This window comes from Ranitomeya variabilis, chromosome 8, assembly GCF_051348905.1.
Source record: "Ranitomeya variabilis isolate aRanVar5 chromosome 8, aRanVar5.hap1, whole genome shotgun sequence".
NCBI lineage: Eukaryota > Metazoa > Chordata > Amphibia > Anura > Dendrobatidae > Ranitomeya > Ranitomeya variabilis.
In genome coordinates this window covers 50,405,862-50,420,696 of record NC_135239.1, presented here as the reverse complement: position 1 = coordinate 50,420,696, position 14,835 = coordinate 50,405,862, and the positions used below count along the sequence as shown (strand labels likewise).

The 14,835-nt window shown below is 38.6% G+C and overlaps 1 protein-coding gene across 4 annotated transcripts in view; it reads left to right on the top strand.

Annotated features, from left to right (window-relative positions):
• DPYD (dihydropyrimidine dehydrogenase) overlaps positions 1 to 14,835 on the top strand; it is a 1,626,828-nt gene that overhangs the window by 273,254 nt on the left and 1,338,739 nt on the right. For all 4 annotated transcript variants that reach the window (XM_077278231.1, XM_077278232.1, XM_077278230.1 and 1 more), the window contains one exon: positions 10,868 to 10,950. In XM_077278231.1, the coding sequence (XP_077134346.1) occupies positions 10,868 to 10,950 (83 nt within the window). The remainder of the gene's footprint in view (positions 1 to 10,867; positions 10,951 to 14,835) is intronic.

Sequence of the window (14,835 nt, the reverse complement as noted above, 5' to 3'; positions counted from 1 at the left end):
GCAGCTGCTAGAGAGCCTGAACACAAGTGGTGATTCCCTAACAAACAGGCAACCCCCACATATATTCAGACTGTCTAGCAGTCGCAAATTATGCAGCTGCGGCTACAAAAACTAAATCTTCTAGCAAGCCAAAATACTCAGTCACCACACGAGCATGCTCGGAGAAACCCGAGTAACGAGTATACTCACTCATCACTAGTGATTAGGATAAACCTGTGGGGAATTCCCAAAGATGTCTAATTTTTGACCGATGTTGCAAAAGGCGCATATGTAAGGAGTGCAAAGGTACGCTTACTAATAATCAGTAGCACACACACACAGATGGATGAATTTACTCTTCCACACTTTTTATAATATACATAATTAGTTTTGTCTTTATAAGATACATAACACCATACTGTACAAATAATTAAACCCGCTACATAGTGGATGAATAATTTGCCTATATAAGAGCAGCCAGTGTACTCCTAATGACAGTACTAATAGTAAACCTTAGAGAATAAATAGTGCCCAAATGAATAGTGCCATCTGATTGCCAATGTATATGAAAGTGCAAGAAGAGGAGCCATGTAAACAATAATGCAAATTGAGTTTACCCATTACCAGATCCATTGAGTAATACAGAATACTGCCAGGTGAGCATAGTGGTATAATCTGTTCTGTTCATAAGCATTAAAATATTAAAACAGTATACTCTAGAAATCTAGGTAGTAATGTGATCAGTGTTAATTTCATATAGCCTTATTTATTTACTGAGCTCCAGTAATCATTCATGTCAAGGGTTTAAAGAGAACCAGTCAATAGTAAAGTAAAGGCATGGCCATAATGGCGCTGTTATATTGATTTAAAATATATTTTCAGTGAAGAAATCCTTAGCCTGTTTTTAAAAGCATCATTAGTGGTTTGGGTCTCTGTTCATCTGGGCAAGCCTATGGGGCGGGACTGTTGGTAGCGTCTTCAACTTATTTGTATTCCGCACCTGAGCTGTCCTTAACCACGAGCGGCACTTCTGCAGATTGATCTTCTGTCAATCTATGGGAAAATTGTGGCTGCGCATATGCAGATTGAGATCTGGGCTCAATTGCACCATTTTCCCAAAGACTTACAGAAGATCTATCTGCACATGTGCCATTACCATCGGCATTTTATTAAAGCCCACTGAGAGATCAATCTGCGCACTTTGTTTGAATTCAGCAAAATGGCGCCAGTTGGCCACTATTCTGCTGATTTGTACAGAGCTGGGAAATATTTAGCTGATTTGTAAAAGGGATGAGAAAGGATATAGAAAAATTACCCTGACACTCACCTATCCCCACTACAAAGCCCTTATCTGGGTCTCTGCTCATCTCCAACTGGCCACTTCTTTCTTTCATTATAGTATGTAATGTCTTTTTCAGATGTACGGCATGTTCACTGTGTGCTGGGGATTGATTGTGAGGGAGTAGAGAAGGTGTGCACTCAGCAAGGTGGGTTGGTGCCTGCTGAACAGGACTTAGTCCAACATAAAACTAGGAAGAACAGCCGTACTCATGGGTGAATGCAAAAAGTGAAATATTTATCTACAATAGTCACCACACTAAAGTATCATGGAATGCCTACTAAGCCCCTTGGCAACAAGACTTACAGTCCCTATACCCCTGAAGAAGAATTTCCCCAGCACTATACCCCAGGCTACCTACCACATAGCATTGCTTGACAAAGACTCTGGATTGGGTCGAAACGTTGCTTGCTTATTGCTATCTTCTGAATCATCAATCTCTGTGATACTTTAGTGTGGTGACTATTGTAAATAAATGTTTCACTTTTTGCATTCAACCATGAGTGAGGTTGTTCTTCCTAGTGTTAGGCTGGGGATTGTTGGCATAAGCCTCTGATGTCATAACGCCAGTGTGTGCATTGTCCGAGGCCTAATCATCACAGTGTTAATCATGCCATTACATTAGAGGTTTATTCAGTGCTGGAAGGCCTGGTACACAGTGAAGAGTTTATATGAGCTAAAAGGATGTAGTGGTGCTGGTGCTAAAGGAAAGAAGAAGCCAAAGTGACAGGACAGGGAGTTGCGGTAGCAGAACAGGTCAGGATAAGTAATTTTTTTTCACCTTCGTTTATTAAAGGAGTGGTTTATGGCATAACCTTATGTCATTAATTTCTGATTGGTGGAGGTGTACAGCTACATTAACTGTCCAGTGATGGCAATATTCAGGTTCTGCACATCCACCACCTATTCAAATCAATAGGAGGTGGATGTGAAGTACTCGGCTGCGGCCACTATTCCATTGGCGGAGCTGTGCTATGCGGCTCCTTAACTGAGCAATTTTGGCTGCCACCGATACCAGGTATAACGGATCAATGGGGATGCTGGGTGTTTCATCCTACTAGTCAGATATTGATAGCCTATCCTAAGGATTGGCCATCAATGTTAAAGTCCAAGACAACCCCTTTAAATCCTGATGTCTGTAGAGACAAAGAGCATACTTAAGAACATGCTATTCGCATCAATTAAATATGATGCAGATCGAATCTGCTGGCCAACTTCAACAAAACTGCAGAATATAAATTTCAGCAAATTCATATCCCACTATTATATAGGAAATATGCATGCACTGTAAATACAACAGATTATTACAAAAATGGCTTTATTCATAAGAAGTTAAACATAAGCATTATTACATCCATTCTGCTCTTTATGGAACAAAAAATAACATTGGATAGCAAATCATAAAATTCTCTGAAAGAAGTGCAATATAATGTACTGTGCTTTATGCTCCTTTTATGATCACAGGGTTTCTAAGCTTCTATTGAACAACAGAAATTTAAACTTAAAGCAAATGTTCACTTTTGGGAGATTTCCTTTTATAGAGGTATTAAAAATCCCACCGCTGCATCTCACCAACCGGCTCTACAGAGCGGAATTGCATTGAACTCTACGGATTAGTTGACAAGAGCAGAGTTCAATGGAAAGTGTATGGTAACACAGTGCAGCTCAGTGGGATAGTTTCTCTGTGGGACTTCTATACCGTTAAAGAAAACCTCCCAAAGGAAGAACTTAAGAATTTTTCTTCTAAAGATAAAATGTTTCATATCTCTGACAAAAGGCACAGAATAAAATAAACAAATCAAACAATAGACGTAATCTGCCGAAGTTTCGGCTTAACTTGTTTGCTACTTTATTAAATATCCTTGCTTTTGTATCAATATGTACATCTGTATCTTGAAAGAAATTGGTTGTTGAGTAAAGCCTTCACAAGCACTTGTACTTATTGTACTGGACTTATGTTTTTAGGATTTTGGACTTATTGTGATTCTTAACTTGTTCACAGACAGGTAATACTTATGGTTTCACATCTCCTTTTGAGAAATTATGATTTTGGAACAAAGGCAAGAAACAGGAACAGAAGAGGACATAGCTCTGTTGGTACAACTATACATGTATTCAGACTTGGTGCTCAAAGTCAACGGTGCTCTCAAATGATTAATACAATAGAAGCAATGATAATCATGGCACTCACCACCGCTTAACTTCATTCCTTATTCTAACAGTAACATCCTAACATAGACATTATAAATTATAAGCCTACTTTTATTTTGAGTTGTGTCAGTCCTCATCCGAGTCTTCTGTTGCTTTGCTCTGTTGGCCTTGCTGTAGCTTCTTTCTCCTCCTTGTGGCCTTTGAAGTCTTTATTGGTTGCTTTGATTTTTTTCTCCATGTATAAAAATATCCTCTTATAATTGCATTTTAGGCTTTATCATTTAGCTCATAACATGTCACTGAGCAATAATTACTGGTCACCTGTTAATTATGGCCATATTGAGATTTCTGAATCCTGATAGCGTGAGGTGCGTATGCTGTCAGAATTCATTTAATTGCAAGCACTAGCTGTCTATCATGCAACTTGCATACTTCCGCTCACATTCCTCTTTCAGTGCACTTCTGTTGAGAGGAGTGCATGTCTAGTTGGCATGTAGCAGCAAGCTTGCAAATCGCATCTGCAATACTAGAGGATCCTGACCTCGTGCAGTGCGCAAGCTTACAGACTTCAGAAGTCTGCATTCACAAGGAGCCTGCCAAACCCTTTAATGTACATATTTTCAAATAATAGATACTACTGAATTATTTTAGACAGGGGCATCAGTCATACAGCACAGTAGTTTGTGTTAAGATCCATTCTTGCTGCTGGTTATTCTTTAATAATTCTGAAGGACCCCGGAAATGAGAATGAGAGGTTTTGAGTCAAAAATATCCAAAAATACAAAAACAGTTTGAGTCAGAGGTAAGCCCAAAGTTACAGCTAAGGTAATGAATGTCAGGCAATACAACCGTAACAGAAATATAGGGAGCAATTTGTTAAGATAAATACCGTACCTTAATGCGTTGCAATATTTTTGTCCACCTTGGTAAATATTGTAACTTTTTGCAGTCATTAGCCAGTTCCAACCTGCTACAACAATATGAGCATAGTATAGGCGGAACATGGATAGGATGGGGGTGGTCACGCCTGCCCATCAAATTCATCAAATTCACTGTATACATTTCTGGCGTCAATGTTTGCCAGATATCAGATGTACTTGATTCATTAAGCAGCGTTATCCAGCGAGCACTTTATTAAGAATGGTTTGCGCTATGCCAGTCATAATGAATTGCCCCCAATATAAACAATGGGGAAAACAAATATTTGATAAACTGATGATTTTACAAGTTTTCATTACTACAAAAATTTTCGAAGTCTGTAATTTTTATCGTAGGTACACTTCAACTGTAAGAGACAGAATAAAAAAACAAAAACAAGATCACATTGTATGATTTTTACATAATTAATTTGCATTTTATTGCATTAAATAAGTATTTGATAGAATAGAAAAGCAGAACTTAATATTTGGCACAGAATCCTTTGTTAGCAATTACAGAGGTTAGACATTTCCTGTAGATCTTGACCAAGTTTGCAAACACTGCAGAAGTGATTTTTGCCCACTCCTCCATACAGATCTTCTCCAGATTTTTAAGGCTTCAGGGCTGTCGCCTGGCAACATTGAGTTTCAGCTCCTCCACAGATTTGCTACTGGGCTCAGGTCTGGAGACTGGCTAGGCTTCAGGAGCTTGAAATGCTTCTTACGAAGCCACTCCTTAGTTGTCCTTGCTATATGTTTTGGGTCATCTCGTGATACATGACCCATCCATCCTCCCTTCAATACAGTGCAGTCTTCTGTCCCTTTTGTGGAAAACCACCCCAAATATGTAATGTTTCCCCCACCATGCTTTGCGGTTGGGATGGTGTTCTTGGGGTTGCACTCATCCTTCTTCTTCCTCCAAACATGTTAAGTGGAGTTGATATCAAAAAAGTTCTATTTTTGCCTCATCTGACCCCATGACCTTCTCCCATGCTTCCTCTTGATAATCCAGATGGTCATTGGCAAATTTACAATGGGTCTGGACATGTGCTGCTGTGAGCAGGGGACCTTGCATGCCCTGCAGGATTTTAATTCTTGATGGCATAGAGTGTTACTAGCTGTAATGTTTGAGACTGTGGTCCCATCTCTCTTCAGGTCATTGGCCTGGTCCTCCCATGTATTTCTGGGCTGATTCTTGAACTTTGTTAGAATCATCCTTACCTTACAATGCAAGATCTTGCATGGAGCTCCAAACCGGGGAAAATTGACAGTCATCTTTGTTTCTTCCATTTTCTAACTGTGGAAACAGTTGTTATCTTCTCACCAAGCTGCTTGCCTATTGTCCAATAGCCCATCCCAGCCTTGTGCAGGTCTACAATTTTGTCCATGGTGTCTTTAGACAGCTCTTTGTTCTTGACTATGGTGGAGAGGTAGGATTTTTTCCTTCATTCTATACCGGAGGATGCTTGCACCTGTTTCCTAGGATTGACAGAGTGCATCTGTCCTGGTTAGCACAGTTGCAGAGGGTTCCATCCTTATATTGAAAGATCCATTTACATATCAAGATTCCACATGCAATATTTCAATATTACTGTCTTATACGAATGGCTTTGTGTGTATTTTTAATCCTGATGAAGGAGTAAGACTTCAAAACGCATTGATAATAAAACCACATAAAGTCTACTTTATATCCTGGACCATTCTTTCGGATCTCCACGTGTAACACAAACAACTCACCTATTGGTTCTATTATGGTATTTTACTTTAGCATATTGGGTCATTTTTGTTGACATCCCTTTTATCACTAGTAAAATGAGAAATACTGAATCATTAGACTGAGAGTCTAATGTAATATATAATTAAAGTATTAGGACTTCCATTGGAATTTTGGACAAGCTTTCTGATATGTTTGGCAGCTTGACTATCATAGTCTATAGCCTTATTTTTACAAAATCCTTGACGGAACTGCTAAAAGTATTTGGGGTACATTATTGTCTGCTTAGATTTGTCAAAAAATCAGTTTATCACGCTGGTGTGAACAGAGCCATATCATAGATGTAAATTTGTTTGTACTTTTTAATTTAAATATTATGTTCATTAACCACATAATATATGTATTACATTGAATATGTCCATAACAAGTGTTCTATTTCCATTGACAGACTGCAGACTATAAATGCATGCTCGTGTCCTCGTCCACATTGATAGCATACTGGATGTGTACTCCAGTTATGCAGATTTGAGATGTGTTGTGTTGTACAGTCAGAAGTGGATGCAATCAGAATATCTAAACACTTGTAGTATCTCTGGAACGGCATGAAGTGCTTAAATACTTCACCGCTGCTTGAGTTGCAAATGCTTTAGAAAAAGCTCGTGTTTTGTGCAAGGAAGGACAAAGCGATCCGCAAAATCTGTTCCTATCGCTGCAGCTGAATTTATTTTCTGTATGGTAAAAGCCACACACAGACGACAGATGTAATCCACCCTAGATTTGTATTTCTTAAAAGAATTTTAGAGAAGTGTAAAATGAGCCAAGGAAAAGCACCTGCTTTGGTTTCTCACAATAGAATTTCTTGAAAGATTAATGTTCAGAGGCCAAGCTGTTAAGGTGATTTCTTGTGTTTAAGATGCATGCAGTACACTGAATCCTTTCCCCCTACTTATCAAAGACATGTCACATCATACCGAAGCTCAAGAGACTATATTTCTCATTTCATAGGCCATGGAACAGCTTTCACAAATTTGGTTGGCAGTTCTTTCCAAAGAATGTGTGATCAAAGAAAGATATTCAAAGCGATTTTCTATAAAATATTGTTATATTCATTGCATAATATCTCGCTTCATTGTTGCAATGCGTGGCCCTGATCACATTCCTTTAGCTGGGAAATGTGTGATTCTCCCATCTTTTTTATCTCTTGAATGATTTCTTAAGAATATCCTTCAATAACATTCTTGAAGGGTTTTTTAAGCACCATTTCAAGATGTTATTTTTTGTCACACATATATATATATTTTTAGTAACTTTCTAGGAAAAGGGTTGTCTATCTTTAAACTATTTTCCATTTTGAAGTGTTTTTCTGGTTCAGAAAGCTCATTTTAAAATACAACTTTTCAGGGTTAATAGCACTGTTGTTGGGAGTTAAAGGGATTGTCTGTAACTTTTACATTGATGACCTATCCTCAGGGATCATGCAGATGACCATATTTTCAGTTTTAGAGCGCGTTCCTGCGAAACATCAGATTCACTCAGACCAATGTTATTCTACAAGGCCACGCACATGTTTGATTTTTCCTCTGACAGAGCCTGTGCATAGAAAAAGTCACAGGATGCACGATTTGCATCCGATATTCAGATCACACTCAGCCATGAAAGTCAATGAGTCTGTGGAAAACATTGGACTGTACGTGGATGATATTTGAGAGCGGTCCTATTTTCATTGACTGATAGATTGAAGAAAATGGAGACATATTTTTTCCCATCTTCCCCACATTCAGAAAATCATATCACACTGTTATCAAACTCTGATCAGTGTGTCATCGGTATAGTCAGTTTTCTTGGATGTGAGATAATAAGGTTGTGTGACCCTAGCCTTAGGATAGATCATCAATATTTGAATGAATGGGGGTACAACAACCATCAACAACAATCAGCTGTACCTGGTAACAGCAGCCTCTGGAAGTTCTCAGTTGTGGAGCTGAATAGCACAGTGCATAGCTGCCACCCCCGTGTTTCACAGATGGAATAGTGTTCTTCGGCTTGCAAGTTTCTCATTTTTTTCCTCCAAACGTAGCGATGGTCATTATGCCAAAAAGTTCAATTAAAGTTTCATCAGACCACAGGACATGTCTCCAAAAATTAAGGTCTTTGTTCCTGTGTGCATTTGCAAACATTAATCTGGCTTTTTTATGTTTCTTTTGGAGTAATGACTTCATTCTGGCAGAGTGGCCTTTCAGCTCATGTTGATACAGTACTCATTTCACTGTGGATATTGGCACAATCTTACCAGCTTTCACAATCATCTTCACAAGGTCTTTTGCTTTTGTCCTTGGATTGATATGCACATGTTGGACTAAAGGACATTCATCTCTGGGACACAGAACCCATCTCCTTACTGAGCTGTATGATGGCTGGACATTCCCATCTTATTTGTACTTGTTTGTACACATGAACGAGGCACCTTCAGGTATCTTGAAATTGTACCCAAGGATGAGCCAGACCTGTGGAGGTCCACAATTCTCTTCCTGATATCTTGGCTGATTTGTTTAGACTTTCCCATGATGCTACACAAAGAAGCAGTGTGTTTCAGGTGTGTGTGTCTCTAATTAACTCAGATGTTGCCAAAAAACTTTTCAGAGGCTTCCAAACACATGACACAATCATATGGGCAGTCCAGAATTGTTTAGAGGCATAGTAATGTTAGTGTATGTAAACTTTTAACTTTGCAGTAATTAAAAATGCATTAAAACATTTCCTCTCTCTCACTTTATATATAGTGTATGCAAGCTTCTGGTTTCAACTGTAGTGTGTATATGTACATATGATTGCCATTTAAATATTACCTTTATGACAAAAAATAGGTTAATACAGGTATTAAAAATGTATTAAAAGGAATGGAGTGAGAGGCGAGGAAACTAAAAAATACTGCAAAGTTGGTAAATCTCAAATATTACTAGCTTTTAATAAACTACTAAAGGGATGAAAAAGAGAAACGTCTTCGTATAATCTGCAGAAGACTTAAAGTGAATGAAATGTAAGATGAAACCTACTATTTTTATTCAAGTTTTGACTGGTCCAAGCTCTACTGGATACCGTCATGTGCTTCACCAGCATGTCGGGAGGATGATTATCCCAGTGATATGACAGCTGGCTAAGCATATTGCAAATTGGGGAACTAAAATTAAAATAGGCTTGTTATGGAGGACACCCAAGAAAAAAATGAAATGAGCATATACCCTGTAGTAAATGCAAAACGTACAGTACGTGTAAATAGCATAGGGTATTTAGTTAGCATTGTTTTGATAAAAAAAAACATAAAAGCCATCCCATCGCTACAAGGTATATCCAATCAAAATGGTCCTATCCTGGCAAGCATTAAAACTTCACCTTGTGTCTGCCGACCTCAATGTATCCTGCCTTTATCTACATTGAGGTCGACTCGACTATCCCAATTGGGTACACCTTGTCACGGGTGGATGGCTTTTATCTTTTTTTATATCAAAATAGTGTTAACTAAGTACCTTATGTTATTTATGAGTTCTATTACATAGCAACATAGTTATTAAGGTTGAAGGAAGACTTTAAGTCTATCTTGTTCAACCAATAGCCTAACCTAACATGCCCTAACATGTTGATCCAGATGAAGGCAAAAACAACCCATGCGGCAAACAGTAAGCTCAACATTGGGGAAAAAATTCCTTCCCGACTCCGCAATCAGACTAGTTCCCTGGATCAATGCCATATCAAGGAAACTAGTATATATAACCTGTAACATTATAATTATATTTATATTTATATATATTTATATTTAAATTCCCTATCAGTATGTCTTTGGAATGTGGGAGGAAACCAGAGAACCTGGAGGAAACCCACACAAAGACAGAGAGAACATACAAACTCTTTGCAGATGTTGTCCAGGGTGGGGCTTGAACCCAGGACTCCAGCGCTGCTATCCACTGAGCCACCGTGCTTTCTTTTCAAGAAAGACACCCAGTCCCCTCTTAAATTTAAGTAATGAATCACTCATTACAACATCATACGGCAGAGAGTTCCATAGTCTCACTGCTCTTACAGTAAAGAATCCGCGTCAGTTATTATGCTTAAATCTTCTTTTGTCCAGACTTAAAGGATGCCCCCTTGTCCCTGTCTCAGGTCTACGAGTAAAAAGATCATCAGAAAGGTCTTTGCACTGACCCCTCATGTATTTATACATTAAAATAAGATCACCCCTTAGCCTTTGCTTTTCCCAACTAGATAACGCCAAGTGTAATAACCTATCTTGGTATTGCAGACCCCCCAGTCCTCTAATAACCTTGGTCGCTCTTCTCTGCACCCGCTCTAGTTCAGCTATGTCTTTCTTATACACGGGAGACAAGGACTGTACACAGTATTCTAAGTATTTACTTATTTTCTTATTGTTGGTATAATCTTATTTTTTTCTGGGTTTTGTCTGTTAAATGGCCACAATGTGAACACACTTCTGCACTATATGTAGGAGGACACGCAATCTGCTGACACTTTAACATGGGAACAATCAATCCCCCTGTCGAGAGAAGGAACTACAAAATAAAATAATAGATGAAAATTTGTGTTTCATATTTTGATATCAAATTTCAATCATTTAATTTTTTTTTGTTGGCAATATATCAAATATTGTATAGTTTTTTCTCTTCAATTTGTTGCATCAACCGTCAACAAAGAAGAAGAATTAAAACATTTTGAAACACCAGTAATTAATGGTAATGTTATGGGTTTTTTTTACAGAAATGTGAGAAACTGGAAAATAATTTTGATGATATCAAACATACTACTTTGAGTGAGAGAGGAGCTCTTCGAGAAGCCATGAGGTAAGATCAGATCGCCATGGTAACAGTCATCCATGGGCTAATGCAAGAAGTCATTCTTCATTATTGGGGGAGCAAATGAGTTCATTGCCACCATTCAGCTATGTTCTCCAAGGTATTAATTTGTCACTGGATAGGCTTCCCCCGGGGTTACAATTTGGTTTAAAGCTGCATAAATAATAAGCCTTTCTGCGTACTAAAAACTAAATGCTTAATTGGTGACTTGAAATGCTCCAAGGTTCTTGTGAGTTATATTTATTCTGAACCATGTATGAATAGCAATTCTTGTATTTTCCAAAGAGCATAAATTGTGCAGGCTGAATAATTTAGCTATGTCCAGTGTTTCCTAAAAATAAATTCAATGGGCCTTCGGTATAACAACTGCTTGAACAAAAAATGTCAGTGTTTTCCACAGAAGCCAATTAGCAAAAATCTGATTATTTGCTGTGTGCACACTTTTTAGTTAGGTTGCATGAGAGTCCTATTTGCATTACATACTAAGAATATACACTCACCGGCCACTTTATTAGGTACACCATGCTAGTAACGGGTTGGACCCCTTTTGCCTTCAGAACTGCCTCAATTCTTTGTGGCATAGATTCAACAAGGTGCTGGAAGCATTCCTCAGAGATTTTGGTCCATATTGACATGATGGCATCACACAGTTGCCGCAGATTTGTCGGCTGCACATCCCAAAGATGCTCCATACAAGGCAGGATGGATCCATGCTTTCATGTTGTTTACGCCAAATTCTGACCCTACCATCCGAATGTCGCAGCAGAAATCGAGACTCATCAGACCAAGCAACGTTTTTCCAATCTTCTACTGTCCAATTTTGATGAGCTTGTACAAATTGTAGCCTCAGTTTCCTGTTCTTAGCTGAAAGGAGTGGTACCCGGTGTGGTCTTCTGCTGCTGTAGCCCATCTGCCTCAAAGTTCGACGCACTGTGCGTTCAGAGATGCTCTTAGGCCTACCTTGGTTGTAACGGGTGGCGATTTGAGTCACTGTTGCCTTTCTATCAGCTCGAACCAGTCTGCCCATTCTCCTCTGACCTCTGGCATCAACAAGGCATTTCCGCCCACAGAACTGCCGCTCACTGGATTTTTTTTCTTTTTCGGACCATTCTCTGTAAACCCTAGAGATGGTTGTGCATGAAAATCCCAGTAGATCAGCAGTTTCTGAAATACTCAGACCAGCCCTTCTGGCACCAACAACCATGCCACGTTCAAAGGCACTCAAATCACCTTACTTCCCCATACTGATGCTCGGTTTGAACTGCAGGAGATTGTCTTGACCATGTCTACATGCCTAAATGCACTGAGTTGCCGCCATGTGATTGGCTGATTAGAAATTAAGTGTTAACAAGAAGTTGGACAGGTGTACCTAATAAAGTGGCCAGTGAGTGTAGACCTGGTTCTGCAGAAACCTTACATTTTCTCCACCCAATGGAACCTTACATTTTACCCTAGACTACATCTTATTTGGGTCTTAAATAGAGATGAGCTGTTTTTTTTTAAATTTGAATTTGTTGGGTTCGATGCATTTTCCCCAAAATTAGATGTATGTTAAATAATTTTGCCAAATATTGCAATGCTAAAGAGCCACTAATTGCCTGGAAAAAGGAGTGATAAAAACATTTTGAAGTAAAGGGACAGGGCAAAGGTGAGAGATTTAATATAACCCTTCTTGTTTGTAGTAAACTGCAGTATTTCTCAGTCACAATGAGCGACTATGGAGGTCCAGCACCTCCCTATATATCACTTTCATCTTTGGATTAGTATTCACAGAATGAGACTACTTTTCCCATTTTTGTTTTGTTTGATCACTGAAATTAGGCTACCAAAATCAGATTAGGTGTTTTTCTATCCCTAGGTTGAATGAGCTGGACGTTATGACCTCATAATTCCATGCTATAAAAGCATCAAATGGCTCTCTTTGAATGTCCCCCATGTTTTATACTGCCTGTGACAGCCCCACTTGTTGACTGTGTTAGACCATGGTGATATAGCCTCAGAGCATTATAGTGAAGCCTGAGCAGCCATGCCTGATGCCATTAGTTCACTCTATGCATGTTCAACAGTGATTGAAATGGCGCCAGACATTTTTTTTGCTTGATTTTCATGAATTGAATTTCAGAGTATTCAAATTGGCGTATGCTTGTAAATTTCAGAAAATTTGACTTGAAGTCAATCCTCAGTGGATCGATATGCTCATCCAGTCTCTACTTCTTGTCTTAAATAAACACTTTCACAACCATGAACCTATTTTATTAGAAAAACTGTTAGCTCCCATCCAAAAACTGAAAACATTTTTAACTATGGCTTATTTAAAAAATGTTCTAGGACCATAAGCAGAAGTTCTGACATCCAGGCAAGGGACTATAGGCATGCCCAACACTGCCCCCATGACGTTCCCTGGATGCATGCAATGTTAAAGCTGCTCTGATTAAAAACCGTTACATACCATTTTTGGTCAGCAGTTAACCAATGCCTTGATTATGATTAAGAATGCAATGTAGGAGAATGTGGTCAAATTCTGCGCTGCTGAATCATGTAGTCCGAAGGTATTGCGAAAAAGTGGTCTTTATTCAACGCGTTTCTGTGTTTCAAAGAACTCCTTCATCAGGAAATACCACATGGTATTTCCTGATGAAGGAGTTTTTTGAAACTCAGAAACGCGTTGAATAAAGACCACTTTTTCGCAATACCTTTGGACTACATGATTCAGCAGCGCAGAATTTGACCACATTCTCCTACATTGTATTCTCAACGGCCGGTCTCTCGTGGATCTGTGGATCTGCAGCAGCCAATCTTTCCAGTGCATTTCTTAAGCTACGTCTGGTGAGTGCTTTTACCTTGCATTGACTTCTTAATATCGGATAAAACCCTATTGCGCTATTTTCCACCAACAGTTTTCATTGATTATGATTAACTAATGAATTTCATTCTGAATCTGGTTACATTTTTTATTTAACATAATTAAAAAGTGCTTAAAAGAAATCAAACATGGTTTTGACATCACGCTTCGTCTCAGCATTTTTCTTTTGACAGAGCTATGTAAAGTCTTGTTTTGCAGAACACTGATTGATTCAATAGGCATAATTTTAGGACATTGCGTATGGGACTTTTGTTCTAAGGTTTATTGGTGCACGGATAGGGTCCCAACCTGTTACTTATAAAAAAAAAATCCAAAAAATGCGGCACTCAGTCTGCGGAATTTATTTACAGTTTGAGGCAAAGTATATAGCAAATGTTTTGGTGGTTAGACTTTCCTCAGTGATGCACTTTATAGGTTCAAATAGATTCAGAAAGGTTCAAGCATATAGCATATGCGTATCCATCTCTAACTTAATTGAAGTGTCTCAGAAAGAGGTGAACCGATTGCAGCCCATAGAATGGCCACTCCCGCGATGGGATGACCAAACCAGACCGAAACGTTTTCTCTACACTTTGCCTCAATCTTGCCACCAAACTGAGCAACGGATTTTTGTTCTTCGAGAATAAACTAATACTAATACTTGTTTACTTTACTGTATTATTGCCTGGCAATGACCAGATGCTCACTTGACAGTATTTTGAACTTAATTTTGAATTGTTAGTGGAAAGAGAAAAACAGGAGTGAAACAAAGAAAATGCATAATGGAAACAATTTAACTTATTTTGCATTTTTAACCCATTGTTAAGTCGATGGATTCTATTACAACCCAACTTTCATGGACAGAGTGCACCCTGAGCATGATACTGTTTTTGTTCCCAAACTCCATTGTTATTTCTCAATATAATTCTACTGCGTGTTGTGTTAAAACTGCATTAGAAGGAAGTGTCCATCTATGTAAAAATGTAAATTATCATAGTCTCATCCTGTTACTACAATATCCAGAAAAATGT